Here is a 15,558-nt window from a genome sequence, read left to right on the forward strand (position 1 = left end):
GTTTCACAGAAGATACAGAGGATGAAGACAAGCATAATTTTTCTAAGGGGCACACAAATCCTGAGCAAATTCCTGCAGAACTGGGCAACGCGTGGACTGGGGAGCTGGAGCTCCCTGACTGAAACGTTAGATTTCTCCATCTACGCCATGAATGTAAACCATGTACTTGATTAGTCCTCTGAGATACAAATGGGCTACGAGTCCTGGATGGCTGCAGAGGATGGCTTTTGCAGAAAAAGAAATCAAATTAAACTTAAAAGAGGTAGGCAGATGGGCACAAAAAATTATCTTCCTTGAATCCAGGCTGGATGTTTAACAACAGGGAGAAAACAGGGACTTATGAGAGGCAGCTGCTTTGTTTGGGAGAGAGGAGAATGGAAAGGAGATGAACATACAGCTTTACGTTTCTTTTGATTCTGTATCTAAGACCAATTCTAGTAAAACTCTCTGAAGACTTGGATAGCAAAAAATAGATGCTTTATTTCCAGCTTCTCTTTTTCTTAAACAAAAAAGGTCAAGTCAAAATGCACCAGATTTGGAACATGTAGGAAGGATGGGATGAAGCAATCGTTTCTATCACAGAGAGGAGAAAAGGTACTTGCAGCAAACAAGCCATGTTCAATGGCTTCTCAATACTCAAAGACACAAAGAGAGACTGTAAGGGGCTGTTGTCACTCCTCTAAAGCAGATAACAGGCAAGTGACAGGAGCTTGTGTGAAGGCTGGGGTCCCTCCGCTTTGAGCCAGCTCTCATGGCATCCAGCTCTAGGTCTGCTTTGTGATGTTTGATAAAGTGACAAAGTGATGCATCAACAAAGCACGCCAGGGTAAAATGCAAAAAGCATTACTGTATTTAGAGAACTAATTTGTTTTTAGTCTAATGGTTATAATCAGCAGACTTCCTGAGTATCAATCTTCCTGAACCACAGAGGGGGTGAGATTATAGACTGACGACTGTAATTTTTACATATTAGACATCTAAGTGTCATTTTCAGGAGTCTGGTAATGAAAACTCCACAAGATATTTTTCTATCAATTTAAAGATTTCTACGGCATGGCTACAAAAGCGATTATTTTTTTTTTAAGGCAGGGTATTTTTAAATCACAGAGAAGTAAATGATTGTGTTTAAGATGCTATTAGACACTATAAATGTTTCTCAACTGACTCCACTTTTGAACATCAAGGGTGAGAGGAAGGAAAGGGAGGCAAAAGAATACACAAATGCATGCTGATCAAATTCTTAGGGCAAGTTATTAAAATAAAAACACTAAAATATAAAGGGACAATTATGAGAATTAAGGCTAACAAATTGGTATGTAATTTAATGAAGCAAGTTAATAATGGCATCCCACTTGGGATTAATCGTAATACATTAATCAATTAAGAAGCATTGGGAAAGCAAAAAAGCTACAAGTCAAAAACATTTACAGTGCTGTAAACTGAAAGACAGTGATCCTGACTTTTGAATGAACGTTGAGCGAGAAGAGTGCAGAGATCTATCCCCCATGCAATGCACACAACCAGCTCATTAATGGTTATGACAGAGAGCTCAAGATCTTGAGGATAGACCCCATAAAATATACAGTTTTTCAAATTTGTAGCATTGCAGAACTTTGGAGTCTGAGTCCTCTTAACAGCAAGAAGGTTTAAAGGTCCTTCCTAGCATCAATAGTTGTGATGTTTCCATTAACTAAATCAGAGCAAGACTGGGATTTATCACAAAAAAGCAGAAGTCACTTGATAACCCATCACCATGGTTAGCCACCCTCCTTGCTACTGCATCTAAACCAGAGAAACAACAGCTCAAGTTCTCAGTTATGATCTCAGACTTTGCAGTAAAGAAAGCATTTACAGTGCATTTGGGGGGGGAGGAGCATCTAATTTTTACCTTCAATTACAGTTTTTTCAGACCCTTTGGAAATTGCATTTCTCTAGATACATCTGAGATTAAAAACAAAAGTCAAAGACTCTCCATACATTCTGGGATTTCGGTCTGCACTGTAAAAAGAACTGCATGACACCGATTTCTGTACAGCCCATATCCTTTAAAACTCAACTTAACAAAAAGGCTTTAATTGGAAGTATTACATTTTGGAGGTCATCTGACTTCAAATCTGGCTTCCTACTCTTCTGCCATATTGGAAAATACCATGAAGGAGTTCGCAGAGCTGAAGAAGGGAAAGGAAGATGATTGCTTGGGCACTGAAGAAGATAAGTGCACATAAGGTAGATTATCTTTCTACACTACACAGTCAGCCTGTGGATAGAAAAGTTTCAACACAGCAGGTTGCAGCCATCATGATCTAGAGACTGCAAATGCCTCTTGGCAGAACACAGGCAAGCAGAAGCAGAACGATGTGTTTGCTTCCAAGAACGATCTGTTTCAGCCGCCCTGTCAGTCTGTCTGCCTCCAAATCCAGCCCACCTTTCGCTCACGCATTTGTACCTCATTCCTCCAAGCACGCTTGCTCGGGATGTTCAGGCTGCTGTGTGAACACCTCTGTTCTTCGCAGTCCTAGATTTAGCCATGTGGGCTCCTTCTCATGGATAAGCCATGACAAATGTATTGCTGTGCGAACGAGAGAGCCTGAACCCACGGTATCCTGCAAATCAAGAGAAATTTTGCTTGTGTTTGTACGGGATCTGAAATGAGGGATTACCAGGAGCCCAGGCTCTGCACAGCAACCCTAGCAGCAAAGGTGTGTATCGATGCTGTTGTCAACGGACAGAAAATGTGGAGTACTAAAGATTACTCAATGCTGGGGAAAAAAAAATCCACATGAAAAAAAAAAAAAGCCAGAGGTGAGAGGGCCAGAGTTTCTTCCGTGCAATTCAGCTCACTAACAAAGTCCTCGTTCCTTGAACCTCGCAGCACCGGGCTCACAGCCCTGACCCCTGTGCTCCCCAAAGCGCTTGCGGCTTTTGCTGGGTGAAGTCCCAGGGCTCACCCCAGCTTCCTCACCTGCTTCTCTGCCCTGCCTCAAGCAACCGTTTTCAAGAAAGGAATGCAACTCTGCCCATCTCACAACAGCAACTCACTCCACTGCTAAAACATTTCTGAATCTATTAAAGTCAAGACTTCATGAGGAATTGTTTGCTTAGTACCCTTGAGAGTCAGCCTACTTACTCATTTATGTACTAAAATAAAGGATGAAGAACCTTATTAAAAGAAACCTTTATTTTTATAACAAAAATCCTGCTGTAAACAGCAATTTTACTATTAAAGAACATCTGACACATGACCAATCTGGGCAAAAGTATGGATCAGAATGAAGTTAAAGTCTCATTGTTAAGCACTTGAAACTCAATAAGCACCAAAATTGAAACTAGATAAATTTTTTTTTTACTCACAGAGCTATTTTTTCCCCATCTGTTCTCCTCTTTCTTTCTTTTTTTACATAAAATATTCAAAAATATTCATATTTCCCAAAGAAACTTTAAAGAGAAGTTGAAATAAAAATCTGAATTTTGTGCTTAGTTTAAAAAAAAAGTATTTTTTGTTTTCTTTAATGGAAAGGTAGAATATATTTTTTTAGAAACAGACACTTTCCATGAATTTTTGTCTTCCACCCAATCCTACCTTGCAATCAAAACGGTTTCAGTGCAAGTTTTTTGATCAGTATGAATACTTGCTGTTAGGCACTCAAACTTGCATGTTTTGGCTACAGCGACCAGCTTCGGAGGCTGTTCAGTGCCATTCATGTACTGAACTCAACTCAAATCTAACAGACTTTAAGAAGCTCTCATAATTTTATATTTAAATTCTCCACAATGCAAAATCACTTTTGTCTTTTGATAATCTTATCTCCATTTATTTACTGGAAAATTAGGAGAATCGTTTTCTGCTCCAGAGATGTGTCATATTATTATACATCATTACATGTATTGTACAAAGTGTTTCTCGGAGAAATGTACTCTCAGTGCTGTACTGACCACATCTACCCACTGTGACTCGCTCTTCTTTGTATGTCAGAATAACTACTTTGTGTCTCTGTATTATTTTTCAACCATTTAAAGGCCCTAGAACTGCTTTTATTAGTAACAACTAATGGTTTTAAATGGCTGCGACAATTTCAAAATGCTAGGAAACTGGACTTAGTGAGTAAGAACACGCTTCAAATTGTTTTGCTTGTCTTCTGTTACGTGGAGAGTTACTAGTACATACGCACACACTTTGGCAAATATAAATTATACTAACCAAAGGCATTGAATAAGTAGCTTTAGCCTGCACGCATTTTCATGTTATGAAGATAAAAAAATACCTGTATTAATTACTAAATAATACTGCTAATCAATAACAATAGTTTTATTATTCATAAGCTACTATTAATAAAACACCACGGGTTCTAATGTAACCATTAAAAGAATTAATACTGTAATTTAATTTTAAGGTCTTTACATGTATCTGAAGCCTATTAAAATAAATGAAAAGCCTCTCAATGACTCTGGATGATGCCCTGCATGTTAATGATGCTATATGTTATTTGAACTACTGCAAATCAGCTCTAAGATATTGCCTAAACACGGAAGCGCTGATTATACTTCATGTAGGTGGATATAATGTTTCAGGAAAAGTGCACGCCTCCCTTTCCATTCTCATTTTCAAAATCAAGCTACTTTTGCTCAGTTTCAAAAAGCATTATAGTAAGGGAGAGGTGGAATTAGGGTATTGTCAGGAATTGAGTTGGGGACATGGGAACCTGGTCTCCTACCAGGTACAGTTTTCTCAGCAGCTACTGCATTTAAAACACTTATTCACTGAATTTATTTGGCTATGATGGCAAACACATGAACCAGATAACGAAAGGGAAGATGAGGGAGGAAAAAGGCTTCTAGGGAAGTTAAAAGCTGAATTCTGTTATTTGAGAAATAGACATTAAAAAAGCATATTTGTGCCAAATAGTCAATGGCTTTGATAGTGTTCCACCAATTTATTCTGCATTTAGCTCATTTAGGTCCCTGTGAAAAGTGAGTAATTGTCTTCACAAAGCACACCAAGAACTACTACCAAAAAAAAATATCTTACTAAAAGCAAGGCCACAATTACTATTTGTTCTACTGAAGAACAAATCTCTGCATACATGAATTAGTAGTAAATATAATGCCATTTACACACAAATAACACACGCATCGATCTAAAAGTTACAAGTGCTACACAGCATTTTTTTCAACAACCTTAAAAAAAAATGTTAGTATTGAAAGAGAGTATTAAGAACGGCATCCCAGGAAAAGAGCTGTAGAACCCTTGATTTTTATATCACATACTTTTGAAAACACCATTAGTTACATATTTGCTGCCAAGTACCTGATTACCTTTCAAAATCTAGCCCTGCACTGGTAAAGCTCTTGAGTGATCGAGGTATCAACATCACCCGTCATTATGAAGATAATTTTAATGATGAAAGCATTGCTAAAATTTATTTTAAAATTCATTTTTGCTTTAACTTCTTTAGAGATGATTTGTTTGAGTACCTGAGATACAGTAACTAATCACTGATGGTTTTCTTTGCAAATAATAAAATAGATTTATGTTCCCTCCCTGTACGAACAAGGTTTTCATCACCTTCTCCTGAATTTCTGAGCTATCGAATATTTGATGAGTGCTTAGGGAATCAGTATTGTGTCTTTTCACAGCAGTAATCAAGGAATGAAGTATTCTCTGCTGTAATGAATCTACCGCAGGCCCAAAAGATGAATATTTTAAATGCAAAAGCAATATGTTTGTTTTGAACACATTTAAGTTTGGCTTTAATAAAGCAAGTAGTGAAGTGTGCAATGAATTATATTGTTAGATGGTTAAAACAGAGCCGTGCAATATGTCTGAATGCATTTAATCCAAGTAACTACTCATTTTAAATGCAACTTGTAAATATGTGCTACATATACAAATGGTTGACTCAGGAACCATGAGAGATTTGGGCCTGCCCTCCCCTCCACTCCTGGCTTGCTTCAAAACCAGCTCAGCCTCACAACTAACCAAGGCCCCGGGGCCAGAGTATCATGAAGTACAAGTTGAACCTCATGCAGACTGAAATTAAGCACGTGCACCAACTATTCAAGTTAGGATCATTTAAATAAAGATTGAAGTGCCCTGCTGGACTGGGACCTCCTACGTGTTTCAGCAGATCAGTGGCTCTCAGTGTGCAGCCACAGGCAACTTTTAAGAGGTCCACAAAGCAGGGAGCCCCTGCAGACGGGTCCCACCACTGTGGTGCTAGCGATTCTTCAAATCCAGAAGCCTTTACTGCAGACCAAGAGGATACTGTTGGCGGGAAGTAACAGATATGTGAAGTTAAATATCTTCCACGAGCACTAGTTTCACTTTGAGAACAACCAGGTAAGCCCAATACTGACAGGAATGGTCATTTTTTTTTCTCCTGAAAAACTTGTCAGGAGGCAAAGAGAAATCATTGACATTACCTCATTTGTCTCCAGAAGATTTAGATGTTTGCTAAAATAACAAGAGAGTTCTCTTTAACAACAAAAAATGAAGAGCTTTTTGACTCATATTGCTGTTTAATATTCTGATCCCCTCTCCCTCTTGAAACATACTTTTTTCCACAGACATTCCCCCTTAAAGAAAAAAGCCGTTTTTCCCATTGATTCCTCCACCCTCAGTGAAGCACGTTTATGGGCTTTAATAACCATTATACCTGACACCAGCAGACTGGAGTTCCCTCCTTCCCTTTTCAGCTTGTTACAGCTGAATAGCTTTTAAAATAATTTGGACTAAAAAGCTAAAGAGGTTCCTAAGTCACTTTGCTACTCTATTATACTCACTGTGGTCTCAGCGAGGACAAGAGAGGATCGTGAAGGAAATATGATGGCATGGTGCAAGGTTTTGTTTGTTTGCTGTTTGGTTTTTGCAAAGTGAGGCACCTCATTCTGCCCCATATACAAAGCTACAGAACAAAAGTCGGCAGGAATTTTCAGCGGCACTCCCCTGGGCGTACAACAGTCCCCAGCACGACGCTTGAAGTAATGCTACAGTGAGAAAAGGGACCAAGTATCATGGGACCCTTTTCCTCAACATATGTGTTCACTTTACAACTAGTACTCCGATGGAAAAATCAGCTTTTAGAGCCCAGCTAGAGATTTCAGGCCAGCTCATCTCCTTTGCAGATTGCAAATACCTGCTATAAAGTCCCCACAGTGCTATTTTATGCGAGACCCTCTGAGTGTCTATCCACAGTGAGATACGGAGCTGAGCAATTATAGCAGTTTGTATATGCAAAAATGTTTCCTGATTTTAACTAGTAATTTTTTTTTTATTTGTCGGGTCAACTGACCTGCAGCATGCAAACAAAAATAGAATTTATCAAAAGAATTTACAATGAAAGCAATGAGAACAGCATAGATTTAATTAACGATTGCAACAAAGTTCCAAGTGGTTCAATTATCCAAGTTCAGAACCAATGTACTTTACCTGGAAATTGCCCCTAAAATAGTGAATTCAATAAGGAAAATTCTTATAAAGTCCAAGTTCAATTATTTAAAAAGGAGGAAAGAGGGTTCTTAATTATTTAATGTTTCACCAATAATTATATAGTTCAGTATAATGTTCATTCACTGGAGAACCTGATTTTCAAAGGAACATTTATGAACATCAGTCAAACAAAAAACACCTGCCAGACTATAAATTCAGTCAGTGCAGTACACATTCATTCCAACACAGCATTAACACATTAGCAAAAATCCAAGGCTTGACTTAATGGCAAATCTATCCAATAATTTCTGTGTTAAAATATTTACACAGAAAAGCATGCACAGCTCAGTTTTCTAATGTATTTGTAAAATGCAGTATGACCTCTATTGCTACGATTTTTTAAAGCTGCATTCTAGATAAATGAGTTAGAGATGGGACTGCAGCTCTGGAAAACAGCAAACTATAAAATTAGTATGTGAATAGTCAAAGCTGCCAATCAAAATGTGGCCATAGAAATCTCAGGGACATTTCATTCAAAAGTTACTAAGAATCAGTTTTAAAATACAGATTTTTAATTACTTTCATTAAATACTAGCCATGGTAAGCTCATCCACATGGTGCCCTGGGGAGCAAGGCTAAAGGAACACCAAGTATTTCTGACCCAAACTGTTTGTAAAGGTTTCTCCAAGTCATGGTTCACCAGCTCCAGCACACAATACACAGTCAAGGGAACTAAAATGGCGCCTTGGTCAAACACAGTATGGATCTGCAAAAAACTTACTGCCATCAATTAATAACCCTATGTACAAAAACTCAAGCTCTATGAGACAAACTCTGGAAAACCCTCGTGACAGCCAAAATAGCAGCTGCCACAATAAAGTCCTTCGAGTTTACTTACACCGGCCACAGTTCAGCAGATGCCCTTCCAGAATGGGGACTTTGGGCTCTACAAATCTTCCTCAGCAGCTTTCTGTCTCGGAGCAGAACTACCCAAGAGGAAGACCTGATACACTCAGAAATTTAATGGCACGCCACCGACTCATCATTTCAACCCAAAGGCAAGGAAAAAAATACCAAAAAAAAAAAGAAAATAATTTCCTTGCAGCCACAAAACAGGTTGTCCCTGGGTCACTTTGCTAAAGAATTATCTTAACCCCACTCTCTGGAAGAGATCAGAGACTGTTTATCAGTAATGGCTTCAGATTTCACAGCTCCTGGAGCACAGGAGCCCAGCTGCACCATCATCCAGACTTTACAGCCTAATGTCCTGTGGCCCGCAGGGCTAGAAATGATGAAAAGTATAGATTTCTGCTCCCCTGAGGGGACCACAACACTTGGTAGTGGTCTTAAAGAGCCTGAGGTCTCTTACAATCAAAGTTTTTTTTTTTAAACAGCATTACAGACTGTCTTAGGTTATTTTTAGTGAGTTTAATGGCTCCCTTGGAATCGTGCAAAGTGGGACTCACAGTAAGTGCAGCACCTAGCTGTGCAGGTGAGGAATACAAAACACAGTGCCACTACAATTTTAAGATTGTCTAAAAACAGGAATACATGTAATATACAGGCTAAGGAATGGTGCAACATGGAGCGGTGCTTCATGTGGCTTATGTGAGGCACATCACAGTAATTTAGCAATTAAATTCCAGACACATGATGCCACAGCATGTACTGTACACCATGGCATAACACATGCTCCTTCTGACACAGCAGATGCATGTAATGTGCAGCTCTTCACTGTGGTATAAATCAAGCAACAGCACCTTTGGTTGTTCTGTTTCTAAACTTCTGTCTTGTACAGCCAAATTCAATTTGCCCAAATCCTTCCCACAGCACATCAAGATTAAGTAGTCTGGGGAATCATCCTGCTATGCCACTGTAAATTATCACAGCTCCACCAACTTTAGCCTAACATGAAATGCCACAGAAGTGCTCAGAATTGAACAGTGATGAATTTAACATGCCTACTTCCACTAGCCTGATGTCAGGAGAGTTACAACAATTTATGCAATACAAGGATCCGTCCTTTTCTCCTTATCAAAGCATTTGATCAAAATCAGTGACATGGAAAAGACAACCTTACTTAATTTGAGCAGGAGAGTCAGACTTGTCACTCTAACATCATAGGAAAAAGGGAGCTATTTACATATGGATACTTGCGTATTCTTTTTTATCTGACTTCACAAAGATAACAGTAAGATCATTTTTTTTCTTCCACAGTAAAAACTAGTGTGAAACCCCACAGAGGACCAGCATTTTCCCTTGCTCTTCCCTCCCTCCTTTCCTCTCTTTTGAAAAAGCAACACCTTGTGATATTTCAAAATCTTCATTAGCCGCTTCTCTGCTTGTGACAGCCTGGTGGTATGGGGTTGCTCCAACTCCCTCCATTCAATTCACCCTCGAGTCAAAGGAAAAAAATTCCATTTCTGATGCAATATGACAAAAAGCCCACATTACTGAACACCACTGCCACATGGCTTGACCTGCCAGCCATCGCAAGCCGTGGGCTCTAACCCACGCTGCAGTTCTCGAGCATGTCGAACCAACAAATGAGCTAACTGAGCAGTCATGCTCTTGAGGATGCATTTTGAAAAGGGGGATGCATAAATTCACTCATTCGGAAACCTGCTCTGTTCAAGAACTTGTTACTATGACAATTTAGGAGAAGCTGCTAAAGATAAGATTGGTGAAACTTATTGATTAATTTTCTCTCAAGCTATGTTTGAATTTTAAGTTTTCTCTAAATAGAACCAGTTCACGTCGGTTTGTTAGTATTCCAGGGACCCAAGCAACGTGCTTCAGCAGCGAAGGAAGTTCCATGATAAATGTGTTCTCCAATCTGCATCTGTAAAGTAGCTATAAAATCAGAACAATTCATGCAAAATTTTTTATTACGTTTCTAAATATACTTATTTACATTTTAAATCACACTTAGACAATATGAAATATTTTTCACTTAGACAGGTGGGAACAAGAAAACAGATGCATCCATTAAGCTTGAAACAATTCAATGAATTAAATAGTACTTGGTGAATGCTTTGGTTTATGGATATAGCCCTTGTTTAAACTTACTTGAAAAAACACGGCCATGGCTCCTACTACCCTGTTTTCTATAACTGCTGTTCCAAAACTGTCAAAGTCATCAGGATTGTAGAAGTAAATCTGCATCTGTAAAAATTAAAACCAACAACAAAATCACATTAGTGTTGACTCATACAGCTTTCAAACGAGCTAATGCATACACATCACACGTAAACCCAGTGTTATGAACCCGAGATAAAGGAATTCTGCTGAACAATATTGTTTAACTAGCACCTTGATTAATAGCATGACTGCCCTACTGGGACAGTAACCAGGGAACAGAGTCAACGCAATGCATTTTAATAACAAACCCAAGGATAAACAGTACGGCCAGTCTGTTTAGATGGTAAACTTCATGCTTTCTGCCAGGATCTCTTCATTTCTTTACTCATTGCAGGCTCATCTCCTCCTCTGTTAAATGTGCTAAACATATTTATCTCAACAACCATAGAGAATTTTTGAAAAGGATTTCAACGCTTGGAGTTATTCCTTTACTCCTAAAGCAATTTGTAAGATAAAAGTCTGTTTCTGTAGCAATGCATTTTTATGAGCCTCTGATATTCAGGACTATCAGTTAAGGTCAGACTTCTCCCTGACTTCAGTTAAATTTCATGACTTTTATTTCCAAAGCATTAGGACTCGGCAAAAAGTATAAGTGAGACAAAACCAGATATTTTGATGTCATTTTTGGATTGATAATAAATATTAATAATTAGGCAAACCCAAAGTGATACCAGGTGAGAACAATGATTACTCCAAAACAGCCAGTGTCTGAGTTACACAAGTATAGGAGGACTGAGAAATACCTTCCTTCGTACACTCTGCTGTTGAACAACCCTGCTGTACTACGCACATGCCACAGAAACAGGCAACTCTCAGTGGCTCGGGGGCATACTACTCTTAATTTCCTGTATGGTTCTTGTTCCATTTACATCGTTAGCTGAGCTCCTGCTTCCGCCAGCCATCCTAAAACACTGCTGCTTCTCCAGCAGTTAGTTGTTCAACCTCTCCATTCCCAGAGAAGCCCCTAGTGTTAGTCCATCTGTATCTGCCACGATTTGCTCCGAAGGATCTGGTTTACATCCAAAAGATGCAACGCTCCCTTCGCAACATTACACCATGCAGGTGTGTACATTAATTGTATGAGTGCTCTACACATTACAAATTAAAAACATGTGCCTGATGGTAACAGCCAAGCACAAGAACTGGACTTTGCAGCAGTTGCTCTTCAGGCCATTCAGGGATCCTCCCTGATGGATTTTACAATCTGAACCAGTGCTAGCACATCTGTCGGGGCAACATTACCACAGGACAGTCAGCCAACAAGTACGCTCACTCATGCACATTGACTCCAAAAAAAAAAAACCAAACAAAACAAACAAACAAACAAACAAAATTCTATTCCTGGCTGTGAAACAGCAACAGACCCATCAGGCTTCGCTGCCACTGGCCTCTCGCCTGAACCTGTGCATTCACTCCTGCTTCTCTGCTGTCCATCACCTGACCCATTCAGGCTTTTCACAACATTACTAGGCGATAAGAAATAGACACGCTGTGCGCATAGTTAAATGGAGACGTAAGGTCCAGCTGAGACTGTCCATGCCTCCCGACACACTGCTGGCCTGACCATCGCTCCCTCCTGCAAGTCTGTCTGCAGGCAAATGTTGTGCTGGCACCAATAACTTGCTTGCGGCTGTTTGGGTTTTTGCAAGGTTGTGCTGCATGACAAATCCTACCGTATTCACAAATGCAAGTATTTTTCCCATATTCTGAAATCTTGTGTATTGCCATATGAGATGATACGCTTTTATCTTGCTCAGATGTGTTCCTACTGATATTTACTAATTCCCAGGCTTCTAACTATATATTGGCTGTAGTGTTTAATACTGGCAAAGTACCTATATATCTAATAAAATATCACCATATAGAGAAAAGGCCAAGATGAAGATCAGTCTCTTCAGAGGTAGAGGTACTTTTTTCACCAGGAGGATAAAATAAGACCACACTCCAAATGACTCACAAAAAAATAAAAAAGAAAAAATTGTCTGGCACTCGCTCTAGCTTCATAAAATTTGAAAGCAATTTTCTTCCCCTGTTTTGGCCTTCCTATTCCCAGTGTATTCACAGCACACACAGAGATGCTGGCAATATCTCGCAAAGTTGGTGGTGCCTCCAGGTTCTGACAACTCATGCTTTGAACAAATGTAGACTGAGGTGCAGCCATTCATTGATGTAGAAATTAGAAACAGTTTGTTTCAGGTAGAATTACTTAAACCTCAATTTAGCCAGCACAGACAAAGCTCACAAAACACTCACAGATTACATTTTACTCCCCTTTAAAATGAAGCCTAAAATTAGGTATACCTTGTATAAAACATTTCACTATATAGTCCTCATAGGAGATTATGAAGAAAAGTATCACTGAGAGAGTTCAGCATATGCCAAAATCATTTTGGATCAATTTTGCTCAGGGCATTTTAAGGAAATTAATTTTTACAATACACTTTTGGATAGCGGTGCAAAGGGCTTTGGTAAAAAAGTGCTTAAATTCAGATCCCTCATCTCAGCAGTGCAATTTCACAGACTAATCAAGAACCACACTCTGCCTTGATTACCATACACATAGAAACATTTCACCACTGCTCCCTGGTGTTTTTCCAGAGAGCGTGGTTCCCCCCTCTGCATCCATCAAGTCAAGGGGAACTGTCTTGTATGAAAAATTATCATCATCTGTCATACGGTAGGTTCCTTATGTGTTCATACAGCTAGAAGGAACATTTTAGGAGTAGAATCTCCCAGGAATTGCTATTATATAATTTACACATGCATACACTGCAAAAACAATGTTAAGAAGATGGTAAAGTTACATCCTCAAAGCTGCATGGTTCAGGCTGCTCGTAAAACCACACCTGGTCACCGCTGAGCATTAGTATTATGAGAGTTTTCTAATTATGTGATCACATATTGTTCTCTTCCATAATACGGTCTCATCTGTTTTCCCCAATTTACAATATAATGTAAATGTATCTAACGTATTTTACTTCTTTTATACATAATATACATAATCTTGAATGCATTTATCAGTAGATATTTAATTTACTATTTTCTATGGATAGCATAATGTCCTTTATGTACAAATCAAGAGTAAAACAGTTAACGATAAACTTAATTTCATCACATACTGAAGTGGCCTAAATACGCTAGAAAATTTTCATTATTACTCCTTATTATATAATTAGTATATAAAATATATGGTGCATTTTGCATATAAATGACTTCTTCTGTCTCTGCCCGGTACATAGAAAGCAGTAGTACAGAATGTAACAAAGGGGCATTTAAGCTAAGGAAAATTTGGATCTTATTATAACATGTTATTTATGAAATGCAGAATGGCGCATGGTCCAAGCTTGCACATCCAACCTGAACTCTAGCACTGCCTGATTTCAGCACCATAAACCATCATTTTCTTGTACATTTTTACATGAGATTTCACAATGGCTTCTATTTTCAAAAAAAAATTTCTTTTTTTTTAAAAAAAGGCCCCTTAGCAATGGGAAAGCCTGAAATACCTTTTGTAGTTTCTCTAGTGTGACACTGTCTGCAGTCACAATGCTTTGTTCCATACATCCCTGCTGATAGTGCTCCAAATAGCCTTCCTGGTGGCATAGGTCTCAGAGGGCATCAGAGTCCTGTTCTCTGTGGCACAATATATTGGATTTATAAGTCTTTCACATCTAGCCCTGTTACAATTAACGAGGCTGGGAAAAGCTTACACAGACTTCCTTAATCTCCGCTGTGCAACACAGCAGTACGCTTGCACGCACCTTGAAAAATCTATTATGCAGTGACCAAACAATTTGAAATTTTCAGTATTTTGAGAAGGTAAGTTTTGATAAGGCTAAGCTGAAACAAACCCTCCCTAGTGACACAAAGGTGCTTTTCTTGCAGAAAGACTCCCTTCGTCCTAAAATGCTACCGACAACTACTGCAGCTACAGAGCTTTACCAAGGCAGGGGGACGGCAAGAGTTTGATCTTAATGGAAAAACTTTATTCTCTGACAGTCTTCACACTCTAAAAGAGTAGAATTGTTTTCACTCAAACTTGAGAGAGATTCACTGTACAGCACAGATTAAGCCTGAAAAAATCTCACTGAAGGGGAAAATCTTCAGAATGTTACAAGTGCCTTAAAACAGAGGATTAGAGAGAAAACCCTCGCCCTGCCATAACCCAGGAGGTAATTGCCAGTCACCCTACAAAACCATGTCATGTTTTCTAGCCATTTCTGGCCAGGAAGATCCAGTGCCCAACCATTACAGTTTCCAAGCACACCTGGCCTTTCTCCAGCCAACAACACTTATACAAATGAATACACCACATACATCCACTACCTGAGTAATTCCCCAGCCTGGAGCATCTTGGCCTCCATGCTCTTACCAGCTACAACAGCCTTCCAACACGCCATGGGGCAGGCTCTACTCTTTGCAGAAACACCTTTCTTCAGACACGTTCTTCCAAACTCTGCAGAAATCTGGTGTTCTCCAGAGCTAGCAAAATGTCAGGCCCTGCTCTGTGCTTAAGAGATTTTGACTCAAAAGTGGGCTGTCACCTTGCTGATCTCGTAAGGACAGGCTGTCCAAAATGTGCATGTGTATTACTGGGAAATACTGCCCACCAGAGATCAGTTCTGATTTTATTAAGTACAATTGCCTCTGAATGACTAAACCCTCTTTATGAAATGTCACTGGCTTGCAAAATCTGAGCCTGATTCAAATTAATGACTTTTCCCTGCCACAAATAAAATTCTCTAGCTCTCTGCTCAGATGCTCCTCCTCTGCTTGGCAAGACAGACATCCAGACAGAAATCACCACTCCTGTGCATGACATCTTTTTGCTCTTATTACCCCACTACAAAGACAGAAAGTTTACATCCAATACAGACTATCATGGCCAAACTCATTCAGCACTTATGAGAGAAAAGCCACAATGAGCATTTGATAGATCCCAGAAGATGTAAGCGAGTTCAAAGCAATTCTAAGAGACTGGAAACCAAGCA

General features: G+C 39.2%; 1 protein-coding gene across 1 annotated transcript in view; it reads right to left on the minus strand.

Moving 5' to 3' along the window:
* The window catches only part of PTPRG (protein tyrosine phosphatase receptor type G), a 415,547-nt gene that overhangs the window by 132,971 nt on the left and 267,018 nt on the right, over positions 1 to 15,558 (minus strand). Inside the window, exon 5 of the mRNA XM_075095798.1 lies at positions 10,496 to 10,591. Within this exon, the coding sequence (XP_074951899.1) occupies positions 10,496 to 10,591 (96 nt within the window). The remainder of the gene's footprint in view (positions 1 to 10,495; positions 10,592 to 15,558) is intronic.

Source organism: Phalacrocorax aristotelis, chromosome 6 (assembly GCF_949628215.1).
Source record: "Phalacrocorax aristotelis chromosome 6, bGulAri2.1, whole genome shotgun sequence".
Classification (NCBI taxonomy): Eukaryota; Metazoa; Chordata; class Aves; order Suliformes; family Phalacrocoracidae; genus Phalacrocorax; species Phalacrocorax aristotelis.